Below are 14,311 nucleotides of genomic sequence, written 5' to 3' on the forward strand. Positions count from 1 at the left end.
TCTCAATATATTGAGACAGGGTTCGAAGTTAGAGAGGCAGTCAGAGTAGCAGACGAGAGGCGGAGAGTGACTTAGTGAGAGCTGATGCCACTAGGAAGTGAAGTGGTGGTGGTGGTGGGGGGGATCATGTAGTTGTAAAGGCTTTAATCCCTGACCACCATCATCATCATCCAGCTGGTATACGAATAAAGAATCATCTATATTTGTAAACTGTTGTCTTCGTCTGTCGTCATTCCACGAAAAAGGTAAATGTGTTTTATCTATCATCTTGTGAAAGAACTTTGTATAACTCCCTCAAAGTATTATGTGGGTCCGATAGGAACCCTCCGATTACAAAACATCAATAATAGTGAAATTCAAAATTCAAAACATTGAATTTCAAACAAAACCAACGGTATCTACTTAAATGTCATGTCACAGTAATGAACATATCCAAAAATTATGAAAATGAATTATTGGTGAAAACAGTTTTTTAAGACAATTAGCGGAAATTGAGGTTTGCTGAATTTTTTTTAGCAAATTTTCACTCATTTTCTTTGTAAACTATTTTTAATTATAATTAATATTCTACCTTGTCGTTTTTTGGTAATTTTTGGATATGTTCATTACTCTGACATGACAATTAAGTAGATACCATTGGTTTCACTTGAAGTTCAATATTTCGAATTTCGCTATTATAATGAAGAAGCACAAAAAAAAAAATTTGTTTTTTCACTGAGATAAAACTGAAAAGGAATCCATTAGCTTTGAAATAATTTTATTCTATATATAAGTGAGTATCTTATTTGCAAGTCATACAAGCAGATGAATGCATCAGGTTTCATAATTTTTTAATTAAAACACATGCCAACATGAATCTACACTTGGAATAAACATTAACACAAGACAATTTGTGGTCATTTGTTGTCAGCATTTACCGTTACTGATGAACAATGAGAAAATGGAGAAGAAAAAAGAAATGTCAAATTCTTTAACGAAATATTCGATTCATTTTTCTATTAAATTATTGAAAAAATCTTTGACACCGAAATTGATTTTATGAATATTTTCTAATGTTTTCAACTCCATGGTGTCTTTATAAAATGTCAAAATATTGATCTATTTTTTTTTTTCTTTTGCATTTCAGGTTGAGAAAGAGCAAACGGTTATTAATGCTTCTGTTTCCGTGTGTCATTTCCACTGGCCATGCGATGATATGCTCCAGTGGCAAGCTGTTTTCACACAGCTCATCACAAAGTCTGAGACTTTTCCAAAATATCCAGGCAAACGGATTCAACAAAAAAATCCTCCAAATTCCAAACTTAAGTGAGTATTCAATTTTTTTTTTTTTTTTTGTTAACCATCATATTTCCACAAAATTTTCATCTCTTTACAAATGAATATTCAAGTAAAGCATATACTGAGTGCTTGTACAGATAGGGGCACAATTGAATATCGCAGTTCCAAAAAAATTAACAGAAAAGCTCTTTTCGAAATTTCTGCGCCAATAACTGGCGTATTAACAGAATTTGATAAAACTGATTCTTATTTTCAATGAAAATTCTATTCAATAGTTTTTCTAATTTTTTTTTTTTACCTGAGAGTATATCATACTTCTGTATCAGGCAAAAAATTATTCTATTCAATAATTTTTCGATTTTTTTTTTTTTTTTCAGGCAAAATTTTTATTCTATATAAAAAATTAGGAAAATGTATTTAATAGAATTTTAATTAAAATCAAAAATCAATTTTGTCGATCTGCCAGTAATAGGAGTGGAAATTCTGTGAAACAGGGGGAGATAAATCAGTCTTCCATTTAACCAGGTCCTGGATATGACCTTAAACTATATCCAGTGGTGAGGCTCCAGCTTGCGGGCTTTGGGGAGTTTGGAGCCACCCTTTAATTACCATTGCTCCCAAGTCCACTCTGATCCGGAGTGGTAGTACCTGTTAGGGTCCCAACTATGGGTTAAATAGAAACTGATTTGAACACAACAAATTTATTCTATTAAAAAATATTTCTTCAAAATCTTTGGATTCGGCATTAAAGAACCCGAAAAGGGTTGATATGCCGTAAAACAAAAACGACTAACCAATCCATTTAGCCAAGTAATGATAAATCGTAAATTAAGAAATCTCTAATTTTTTATTTATTTATTTTTATTTTTTTTCATGAAACTCAGATGTTGATAAAGTGTACTTTAGCTTAATATTCCTCTCTGTATATAACACATTTTGCTGATCCTCCATTAATAAGAGTGGAAATCCCATTAAACAGGGGGAGATAAGTCAGTTTGTCATTTAACTAGGTAATGAATGGCGAATTGGCAAAAAACAAAAAACTGATTTTTAATTAAATCATTTTAATTAAAAATCTATTCAATAATTTTTCCTAATTTTTTTGTGAGGATATTTATTCTTTGCATGATACAAGTTAATCCAAGAGGTATTACTTGGAATATGATTTTCACTTGTGCCCATATTGCATAAGCACTGAAAATATATCTTCTATAAAATAAATGGGTGCTTCTTTGTTATCAGAGTGAAAATAGAAAATCGAAATATTGAATTTCAAATAAAACCAAGGTTATCTACTTAATGATCACTTTGAGTTTTGCTAAATTGGCTTAAAATTTTCAAAGTTTTCACAAAATAATTACCTCCCTTGTTGCGATTCAAACTCTCCGGTTTATTTATTTTATTATTTTTTTTTTTTTTTTAGAAAAACTCAGTTTTCACTAATTGTCTTCAAAAACTGTTTTCATTAATAGTTAATTTTCTATCTTATCGTTTTTCATAATTTTTGGATATGTTCATTAGAAAATTAATTACTAATGAAAAACGTTTTCAGAGTACAATTAGCGAAAATTAAGTTTTCAGAAAGTTTTTCGTTACAATTAGAACTCTCTGGCTTTTTATTTTTGCAAAACACAATTTTTGCTGATTGTCTTCAAAAATTATTTCCATTAATATTAATTTTCAATATTTTAATTTTCGAATTTCGCTACAGTAAAAAAGAAGAAACGTTTTTTTTTTCTGGATTATTTCCCTTGTGTACATTTCCATGGTGTCTGTAACCTGCTTTTAATATTCAGGTGACATTACTAATATAGCTGTAGCATCTTCTATAAAAATAAATCTCAATCGTCTTTTTGTGTGTATGTATGTTTGTATGTCTCGCTAAAACTTTCGACACATGTGACCAACACTGACAAAATTGGTATCGTTTGGAAGCTCAGTCTCTTGGATGACAAATATTAAAAAATTGGCCAAAGACCTTCATTTTTCCCATCAACTGGGCTATTTTCTACAAAGAGGGGTTACTTTTTTCATCGACATTTTTACAAAGTCATTTACATATATCATTTAATTGGAATTCATTATTGAGATGAGTATTATTTATTAATCTATCTTTCTTAGTTGTTGTTTCACAATGTTTTGGCCAATTATTTCTCTGGCCATTGTCAGATGGTAACTGTGACGAGATAGGAACTCCGAATCTCCCAACTGCATTCTCAGCAATCACTGCCTTCCATAGTTGTTGTCATCTCACCACATTTTGGCTAAGTAAGCCTCTGTCCGGCTTTGGGTAGGATTAAAATCGCTATCTTCAGACAATTCTCACCTGGAACCGTAGAGATTCAACGTCTCTGTCCACTGCGCCGTGGGCCCTGAAGGGCGATCAAGGTTGGATTTTTTGGTCTCATAAATCCATGTTTATTCATTATCTGATCTTCCATGGTCGTATTCGTACCGAATGGTTTCTATATTATTTAATTGGAATTCATTATTGAGATGAGTATTATTAATTTTATTTATTTACTAGCGAGGGGTACCCGGCATTGCCCGGGTGTTTGGAGGTGTGTGTGGTTTTGGGTAAATCAAAACTCGGGGGGGGGGGGTTAAAATTAAAAAAAAAATGTTTTTAAGTATGAGGATCGAACCCAAACCCTTGAGGCAAAGTTGGAAATTAAAGTGTGAAAAAAAAAGAGTGGCACGGTTTTAACCATTGGGCCACCGCGAGATGCTAACGGAAGCACGTTTGAATTTATTTAATTACTTGGATTTGGCAGGTGCACGTTTTAATGACTTAATGAGGTCAAGTTTGACTGTGGGATAGTATTTCATTTACTGCAGAAACGCCTTTTTTTTTTTATTTTTATTTTCCCAAGATGTTATAGGAAAAAGACTAACCCACATGCGGCAAGCGACAAATGTTGAATATTTATCTTCCCGAAGTCGAGCAAATTAAATAGACAGGCGAGCTCCGTTGTTAACTGTGAGATATTACAGTTTATTAGTGATATAAAAAGTTTTAAGAAGTTATGAACCGACCGACCACTTCTCTGAAAAAAGCCTTTTGTAGACATACAGAAAAGCGAACACACATACATACATACATTTTCGCTTTTATATATATAGATTGCGGACTATTATCCTCATCTTTCTTAGTTGTTGTTGTTGTTTCACAACGTGGTGAGATGACAACAACTATGGATGGTAGTAATTGCTGAGAATGCAGTTAGGAGATTCGGAGTTCCTATCCCCGTCGTGGTTACCATCTGATGAAGGCCAGAGAAATAGTTGGCCGAAACGTTGTAAAACAACTAAGAAAGATGAGGATAATAGTCTGCAATAAATGAAATTAATAAGCCATTCACACCTTGTGACATTGACGTACACTTAAAACACCTTATTTTTAACACCCGTGATGTCATAAGACGCATAGGCGTAACAACTGAACGGTTTCCTTTTTTTCACCTCCTTTTCCTCTTAGTGTTAAAGGTGCAAACCTGCCTGTTTACTACTTTTTTTCTTTTTTTGTACTTGCTATTTTCATTTTTTTTTTATTTAGTTTTTTTTTGGGGGGGGGGCTTTGTTGATCAATTATTATTTTTTTTTTTTGCACCCACATTTTGCTGCTATTTCCATTTTTTTTAGGGGGTGTTCAAACATTTTTTTTAGGGCTCCGTTGATCAATACCCTTACCATAAAACCTCTCCATACCAGGGCAACACCGTATACCCCTGCTAGTCTTTAATAAATGTAAATGTTATTATTGTTGTAAACGCTGGGTGCAAACAGTGTGATGAAATTAAAGATAGGATGAGAAATGATAACAAATTTGTGTCCAACATGTGTAAGACGATGGAGGCTGATGAGAATTTGGATGTGGAGAAAGTATATTTGAATGTGGAGAAAGTATATTTGAATGTGGAGAAAGTATATTTGGATGTGGAAAAAGTATATTTGGATATGGAGAAAGTATATTTGGATGTGAAGAAAGTATATTTGGATGAGGAGAAACTATATTTGGACATGGGGAAAGTATATTTGGATGTGGAGAAAGTATATTTGGATGTGGAGAAAGTATATTTGGATGTGGAGAAAGTATATTTTGATGTGGAGAAAGTATATTTGGATGTGGAAAAAGTATATTTGGATGTTAATTATTTTAAACTTTAATTCAAGCCATTATATAAAAATAATTTCATAAAATCAACAGTAGGTTCTCTACAGTGCAATGTAGACTACAATGTACTGTGGATGAAGGTACTGTGGGAAGGATTTAAAAATGGACATTTTCACCAATTTCGATGACAATAAAATATGACAACATGAAACATTCCTTGATCCTTATTCAATTCCAAGTAATGTTAGGTCTTCCTGCGAGTTCACTCCTGAAACTATTTAACCCATCATTATGAATTTATGAATACAGCTGATAAGGGTAAGGGGTACAAATGTAGCCTATGTTTAGTTTTAGTAGAAGCCTTTTGTCAAAATTTTGATTTTGGCGGAAATTTTAACAATAATATATATTAGATATCAATCAATTTGCAAAATTTTCAATTTCTTTGGAGCATTTTAAAGAGTTTTTAGGAGGCATATTATGATCACAACCTCCATTTGTTTTTTCAAATATTTCAGATTTGCATTAAATTTGATCCGTGGTCATTTAAATACACATTGGGCAATATTCCCCAAATCCCAATTTCTTCTTGAAACCCTCTAAGCTTAAGTTATATATTCTAGACATTTCGTAGAATTAAAAATCATTTGAGTTTGATCGAAATTGGAATAAAGATTCTAGACTAGGAAATGGATTTTTTAAATTTAAAAGCCAAACTCTTTGCCAAAAACTTTGGAGCTAATTCTACCCCATGCGATCAGGGCCACCAACCCCACGTATTTCCTCCTGTGTCTGAAAACATGCTATGCGACATACAAATATCTGTGCATGATGTTGCCAAGCTAATCAAAAACGTTGATTCTAGTAAAGCAACTGGCCCTGATGGCATTCCTGTTTAGTGCTGAAAAAGCTTCAATCAGAACCAGCTCCCATACTTACAAAGCTCTTTGAGCATTATCTTAAGGAGAATTGCTTCCCAACACCCTGGGAAACCTCATCAGTATGTTCCGTATTTAAAATTCAGGTGATCAGTTATCTTCCTCTCAGTACAAACCAATTAGTCTCCTGTACGTCATGAGTAAGTTGCTGGAATTTGTGCTAAATAGAGAAGTAATCAACCACCTCAGCAAAAATAACCTCCTCAGTGACATGCTATATGGTTTCTGTTCTATTAGATCTACAGCAGATGGACTAACAGTTATATCGCATAGGATTAGCAAATCTCCTGACAAAATTTTTCTTTTTTAGGGCAATTGCCCTTACCATATCAAAAGTCTTTGATAGGGTATAGCATAAAAGTCTACTCCACAAAATCTCCAGCTACAGTATAGCTGGAAATATCTTTTCAATTATTAAATCATTTCTCTCTGATAGATTCATAAGCGTAGTGGTTGATGGGCAGAAATCAGAAGATCACAGTATCAATGCTGGAGGTTCTCAAGGGTCCATCCTCAGATTAACTCTCTTCCTGGTCTACATCAATGATATTCCAAATCACATCCTAAGATCATTAATAGACATTTATGCTGATGACACTACCATTGATGGCAACACTTCAAAGGCTATAAACGACCAAGTTTTCTCTGATTCTCTCTTCTCTGATCTTGAGCGCGTGGTGCAATGGGGAAAGAGGTGGCTGCTAAATTTTAATGCATTTAAAACCAAGTCTCTATCTTTCCATCATCTACGCTCTGATCCTCGTTTGGCATCAATTCAAATGAATGGCTCTCGTCTTGGAGAGGCTCCATGTTTTGACAAGCTTCTGGGTCTGACCTTTACTCCTGATCTGAGATGGAACACATACATCAAATCTGTTGCCAAGACTGCTGGAAAAATGGTGGGATCGTTCTACTGCTCCAGTAGATATCTCACTTCTGATGCAATTCTCTACCTGTATGAGAGCCAAGTGCGTCCAAAGATGGAGTACTGTTGCCACATCTGAGTAGGAGCTGCTAGAAGCAACATCCTGCGTTGACAGTGTTCAAAATAGACTTTGTAGCCTAGTTGGGGATGCCCTTTTCTCTTGCCTTGCAACACCTTTCCGACAGAAGAACAGAAGAGATATTGGAAGCCTGTCTCTGTTTTGTAATTATTTTCATGTTGGTGCAAAAACTACTCTGAAACATATTGGCACAAAAACTCCTTGGAAATATATCGAGAAAAAAACTCTTTGGAAATATATTGACACAAAAACTCTTTGGAAATATATCGAGACAAAAACTCTTTGGAAATATATCGAGACAAAAACTCTTTGGAAATATATCGAGACAAAAACTCTTTGGAAATATATCGAGACAAAAACTCTTTGGAAATATATCGAGACAAAAACTCTTTGGAAATATATCGAGACAAAAACTCTTTGGAAATATATCGAGACAAAAACTGTTTGGAAATATATCGACACAAAACTCTTTGGAAATATATTGATATAAAACTCTCTTGAAATATATCGACATAAAACTCTTTGGAAATATATCGACATAAAACTGTTTGGAAATATATCGACACAAAAACTCCTTTAAAGCATATTGATGCAAAAAACGTTTTTGAAACTCTGTGTGTTGTTTATGAGCAACTGTAAATACTCATTTTGACCACGGCTTTCTTATTGACAAATGATTATACTACTTTCAGATATCTTTAATGTCTCTCAATTGAGGATTGGTCAAAACGAATTTGTTTACATTTTTATGTGTTTTAAAACAATTTGGGTGAGCTGATCCTTCAGTATCATCTTTGTCTGTACGGTCACATTAAAGCATAACAGTGTTTCTTAGAGAGCCGGGTTTGAATAATACTTACACAGTATTTTTTCTATCAGAAAGTAATTCTTCAGCGATACATAAAATTCAGATTTTGCCATTGTTATGAAAATTTGCAAGAATAGCTTTACTTAACTATACTTTGTAAACTAATAATGTGATTGGGCTAAAATGTCGACAGGTACCATTTGAAGGTTAGTACTTTATAAAACATGGATTTTGAATGATTAAATTTTTATATGTAAAGCTCAGGAATCAGAGTTCCACAGGCGGGGGGGGGGGTTGAATGGATATTTGTATCATTGGATGCAAATAGGATTTTTAATATTATTATATATTGATACAACCCAGAAAATGAACTAGCATCTTTTTTTTCAAATTGAAAGACACAAACTCTAGATTTAATTTAACGTTTCTTAATTATTGTCATATTTCTACAAAAACTAAAAGGAGGATGGGATACACTTAGTTTTAGTAGTGCACTGGAGGCATCCTTAATTTTTATTTCCTGCTTTCAGTATCGCTCTGAAGACCTAAAAAAAAATTTTCACTCTTTACATGAAAAAATAGAAAAAAAAAAAGGAATCTCTTCTCTGTAAGAAGAAAGTAAACTCCTGACAAACCGCCCCCTTAAGTAAGACACTCTCTCAAAACCCCCAATACTAATGATTACTACAATACTATCTCATACAAACGCAACAAATATATTTTCCAATATTGTATTTTATTTCTTTCAAATCGTCAAATTAAAAAAGCTTTGAAATAAAGTAGAAATGTTGATGAACATATAATTTTGGTTTGTTCCTTTGTCATCTCACATATATAGTAGCGTCCAAAACTAAGGGACAAAATTTTCAAACCTAATATTTGTTAGAAATAACAACTGTGAAAAGCTGAAATTTTCTTAACTGGTAGTCGTTATCACCCATAATCTACATAATTATAAAACATAACCCTTATCCCTGAGTGGCCTTCGGGCCTTGATAAGTGGTAACCCCCCCCATGTAAAAAAAAAAAAAAGTAAACATCATTTAACATCTTTTATTTATTTATTTATTTATTTTTTTTTAGCCCGGGTTTTGTTTTGAGAAAGATAGTCTTCTGAATATTTTTGTTTAACTATAAAACTACTGTTTTTTTTTTTTTTTTTTTTTGTTTTTTTTTTTTAAATTTTGTAAATTCCAGGGCAATTTTACACTCATGTTTCTCTGGCCGTAAGATCACATGCAATGGAGAATTGTCGAATGTGCAATGCAAAATGTCCACAGAAAAATCATCAGGTCTTGCTCTTGGACTTTCCCATTTCAAATTGTCATGGAATTCCAAACTTGGAATAAAAGGTATTTACAAGATTTTATATATAAATCTTTCTGCATTTTTCTTTTCAGATAAAGTTTGACCACTTGGATTATTTGGATTACTTTTCTTATCTTGGTTGTTATTTTCATGTTTCAGTTGATGTGATCTGTCGCCATTTTGAATCACCACATTTTTTTTCCACATATAACATTATAACAACCTTTATACATATTTAAACAACACTTAGTTAACTCCCCTACTCCACCTCAAAAATAATGACTGTTAATACCTTACACACAAGTGACCTTATTTCTAGTTTTTTTTCCTTTTCTATTATTATTTCCCTATGAAGAACGCAAGACATTCAAAATACTGAATTATAAAGAATTATTAAAACAACGAAAGTATCTTATGCTTCAAACACCACCCAACATTTTTCAAAATATATCTCGAGAAGCCAACATAGTATACCAAACTAATTTCTCTCCCTCTTTAAACTAATATATATATATATATATATATATATATATATATATATTTAGTAAAACCCGGGATATGGTAGCCCATCTATGGCAACACATCAAAGGCCGTAAATGACAAAGTTCTCTCTGATTCTCTCTCCTCTGATCTTGAGCATGTGGTACAGTAGGGAAAGAGGTGGTTGGTTACTTTTAATGCATCCAAAACCAAGCTCCTATCTTTACATCATCAACGCTCTGATCCCCATCTGGCATCAATTGAAATGGATGGTTCTCGTCTTGGGGAGGCTCCATGTTTTGACAAGCTTTTGGGATTGACCTTTACTCCTGATCTGAAATGGAACACGTACATCAAGTCTATTGCCAGGGTCGCTGGAAAAATGGTGGGATCGTTCTACCGCTCCAGTAGATATCTCACTGCTGATGCAATTTGCTATCTATATAAAAGCCAAGTACGTCCAAAGATGGAGTACTGCTGCCACATACGGGCAGGAGCTGCTAAAAATAGCCTATCTTGCCTTGACAGAGTACAAAATAGATTTTGTGGCTTAGTGGGGATACCCTTTTCTCTTCCCTACAACCTCTCTCCCACAAAAAAGACATTGCGAGCCTGTCTTTGTTCTATCGTTACTTCCATGGCAAGTGCTCATCTAAGCTCCAATCTCTGGTCTCCCCTCACCAATCTATCTCGATAAACACCCATCTAGTTGAAACCACTGTCAAAAATTTTCCCCACTCTTTATCTGTACCAAAATCAAAATGTAGATTCCATGAACAAAATTTCTACCTTAGAAGTGCATTCCTGTGGAACTCTCTTCTGTTTGCCTGTTTCCCACCTGACTACAACTTGGATGTCTTCAAGTCCAACATAAACAAATTCCTGATGAACCGCCCCCTTAAGTAAGACACTTTATCAAATCTCCAATACTAACTATTACTACGATACTATCCCAGTGATTACTGTACACACAATAACCCTTATCCCCAGGTGGCTTCCGGGCCTTGATAAGTGGTGACTACCATGTTAAAAAAAAAAAAAGCCCTAGAATATGTTTTTTTTCAGATTACGATGTGGAATACAATGTTTTTCTGGCCCCTGGTTATGGTATTTGCCCCGCCTTACGGTGTTATTTATAATGTTATTTGATTATATACATGTGTATTATATACTGTACTGTAATTTGTTATTAATTTTTAATGTAGTATGACAAGGTTATACTATATATCTATATATATAAAAGCAAAAATGTGTGTTTGTGTGTGTGTGTTCACTTTTTGTGTATGTCCTCAAAAGGCTTTTTTTGAGGGGCCGCTCAGTCGGGTTACTCCTTGTTAAAACTTTATATAATGTCTAAAACATAATATCTACGAGTTAAGAACGGGGGGTCGTGTCTGTCTTTAATTTGCCCGACTTTTACACGCTATTTTCAAGATTTTTTTCGATCGTTATGTGTTTGTTTTGCTTTATTACAGTATAAAAAAGCGAAACTGAATCTCATAAGCAGTTCCCCCGCAAAGTGATGGATGTTTGGTCAATGTTGGTTTTCACCGTCATATCAGACAATTGCTTTCATTCGGACACGCTCCCCCTTTACTAGAGGAGTTGGTTTAAACTTGGGTAAAAAAAAAAAAAAACAACTATCCTGCACTTAACATTAAGTGCGGAATTACAATAAACGCTTTCATTCCCTGTGGCGTCATGTTTGACCTCATTAAACTTGCACCTGTCACATAACGTTTAACTCATTTTTATTTCACACATTTTCAGTGCTCTGCCATCTTAGTGTGTCAGTAAGTCCTCAGCCTGTTAACCTCAAGGGTTTGGGTTCAAGCCTACCTACAAAAACTTAAAAAAAATTTTTTCTCCCCAACACACACACCTACAAATCCCCGCTAGTATATATATAAAAGCTATTTGAATAAAGATTATGAACCTGACAGATGCTGTGCAAAAAAAAAAAAAACTTGATCAATTGTTACAAAGAAGATAAGTTAAATAAATGATATTTGAAAAGTTATTTATGGCAAAAGGTTACACAGGTGTAGTCAAAGTCAGGTCAATTCAGTGAAACAACAATGGCCGAATAAAATGCCTTCCCAAGGAGACATTTCAGATGGTCAGAAATGATTATGTAATAACAACTGCAAATGATATTGTTGTTGGTTGATGATTTAGATCCAAGAAGAATCAACCTATTGAATTCCTGTACATAGATCTCCCTATTGTTATATTTTCATGTACCAGTGTGCTGCCATTTTTTTTAAAAACAGCAGAAATACAACATAATGAGTTTTGTTGCATTAGCTCAGTGTCTCTCAACCTTTAATGACCTATCGCCCCCACCCCTTATTGAATATCTCAACCAATTAATTTTGTCTCCAGAGCTTCCACTGTATGTAAAAATAAATTACTTTTTTTTCATGGCTGGAGTCTTGTCACCTTATTTATATATTGCAAGTGGCTGCATTTTGAATTACGTTTTTCCAGAGTCCTCTTATGGCTCCCTCATCAAAGGTCTGTAGCCCACTTAGGGGGGCTATATGTCTCCAGTTGAGAAATGCTGCGTTAGCTTATGATGTGTGTATCTACACATTAATCTATTGTAAATTCGCATCCATATATTAAATATGTTAATAAAATAATTTTTTTTACCTTTATTTATGTCTGACTTTTAAAAAACAATTTTTTTCAGTTCCAAGTGATAGTCCATGGCTTCATTCTTACGATGTGGCTGCAGAGTTGGATGTCCAATCCGTTTATTGTCATCTGTTGTCTTTGCAAGTACCACTGGACACTTTGAATAAAAAGAAACACTACTGGAACAATGTTCTCTATTTGGGAATTATCATGATTAAGGTAAGAATTCATCATTTTGCTAAGTTTTATGATTGTATATATATATACTACCATTTCAGCCCGGCATTGCCCGGGTGTTTGGAGGTGTATGTTGAGCCAAAAAAAGAAAAAAAAGAAAAAAAAAAAACGGTCAATTTTTTAACTTTGACCCCTATCATGACCCCTTAAAATTTATTGTTTTGGGCTCAAATCAAATTATTAAGTTAGATCCATGTCCAAGGAACCTATATCTAAAATTTCAAGTGTTTAGAGACCCAAAATTGTCAGGAGTTTAGTAGAGTTCTCAAAGGTCAAATCGTTGAACTTTGACTCCTTAATCACCAAATTTCTGGCCAAAAACCGATCACAAAGATTTTCCCAAATCTCAGAACCCTGTATATCAAATTTCGAGTCTGTAGACTGAAAATTAACAGAGTTATTGCGTAGGGAAATGTACACACACACACATGTTCACTTTTATATATATATATATATATATATATATATATATATAATCACTAATTAAATATTCATTAATTTTAAAAGAATCGGAATCGGAAATTTAAGATGTAATCAGTAATTGGGAAAAATTTTGGACTCATCGCATCACTAATATATGTATGTGGATATATATATATATATATATATATATATATATATATATATATATATATATATATATAAAGCTGTGTGTGTGTGTGGTCACGAATAGGCTCTTATGGTTGACTATTTTAAAAAACTGATTACATATAATGATAGAAGATGTATCGAGACACAGGAATGGGTATGCTTGATCTGGCAGAACGGTGATTCATTAAAATTGTGGGGTCTGCGTTCGCGCCTGGTCCACAAAGTATGGAAATAAAAAATTTTAACATTAAAAAAAAACCATTACAAGTGTTTTTGATATAGATGTCCATAAGAATACTTTGATAAGTATGTTTTAGCTTAAATAGGGATGGTATAATAAAATTGTGGGGTCTACATTCGTGCCTGACCTTCATAGAATGGAAATAGGCACAAACTTTAATAAAGACTTTTCATATCTATCTGCATAAGTATACTTTGATAATTATGTTTCAGTTTGAAGAAATATGGTATAATAAAATTATGGGGTGCTTTTTCGCACCTGACCTCCATAGAATGGAAATATGTCACAAAGTTTAACAAGGTTTTTTAATATAGATCCACAGAATATTGTGATAAGTGTTTCAGTGTGAACAGGTATTGTATAATAAATTATGGGGTTTATCTATTTTATTTTTACTTTCATCATATTTTGCTTTGGTTTTGATACCCCCAAATTCGAAGCTATCTCTTTACAACCCTTCCTTTTCATAACCTATCATACTTTCATAAATCAGAGTCCATTTTCTGTAGGCTGTTTTTGAACCCAGTCAACGACGGGTACTTTTGCTAGTATATATATATATATATATATATATATATCAAAATACACATTAACGTGGATAAAATTAATTTTTCGAACAGAACAGTTCTGCAATACTTTTGTCTTCCTTTTAGCAATATTTAAATAAAAAAA

The 14,311-nt window shown here is 33.3% G+C and overlaps 1 protein-coding gene across 2 annotated transcripts in view; it reads left to right on the forward strand.

Annotated features, from left to right (window-relative positions):
- The window catches only part of LOC145269494 (protein hobbit-like), a 387,158-nt gene that overhangs the window by 188,955 nt on the left and 183,892 nt on the right, over positions 1–14,311 (forward strand). For both annotated transcript variants that reach the window (XM_080125227.1, XM_080125228.1), the window contains exons 15-17: positions 1,127–1,305; positions 9,340–9,494; positions 12,626–12,789. In XM_080125227.1, coding sequence (XP_079981353.1) covers positions 1,127–1,305; positions 9,340–9,494; positions 12,626–12,789 — 498 coding nt within the window. The remainder of the gene's footprint in view (positions 1–1,126; positions 1,306–9,339; positions 9,495–12,625; positions 12,790–14,311) is intronic.

Source organism: Euprymna scolopes, chromosome 45 (assembly GCF_053919585.1).
Source record: "Euprymna scolopes isolate OS-2025 chromosome 45, ASM5391958v1, whole genome shotgun sequence".
NCBI lineage: Eukaryota > Metazoa > Mollusca > Cephalopoda > Sepiida > Sepiolidae > Euprymna > Euprymna scolopes.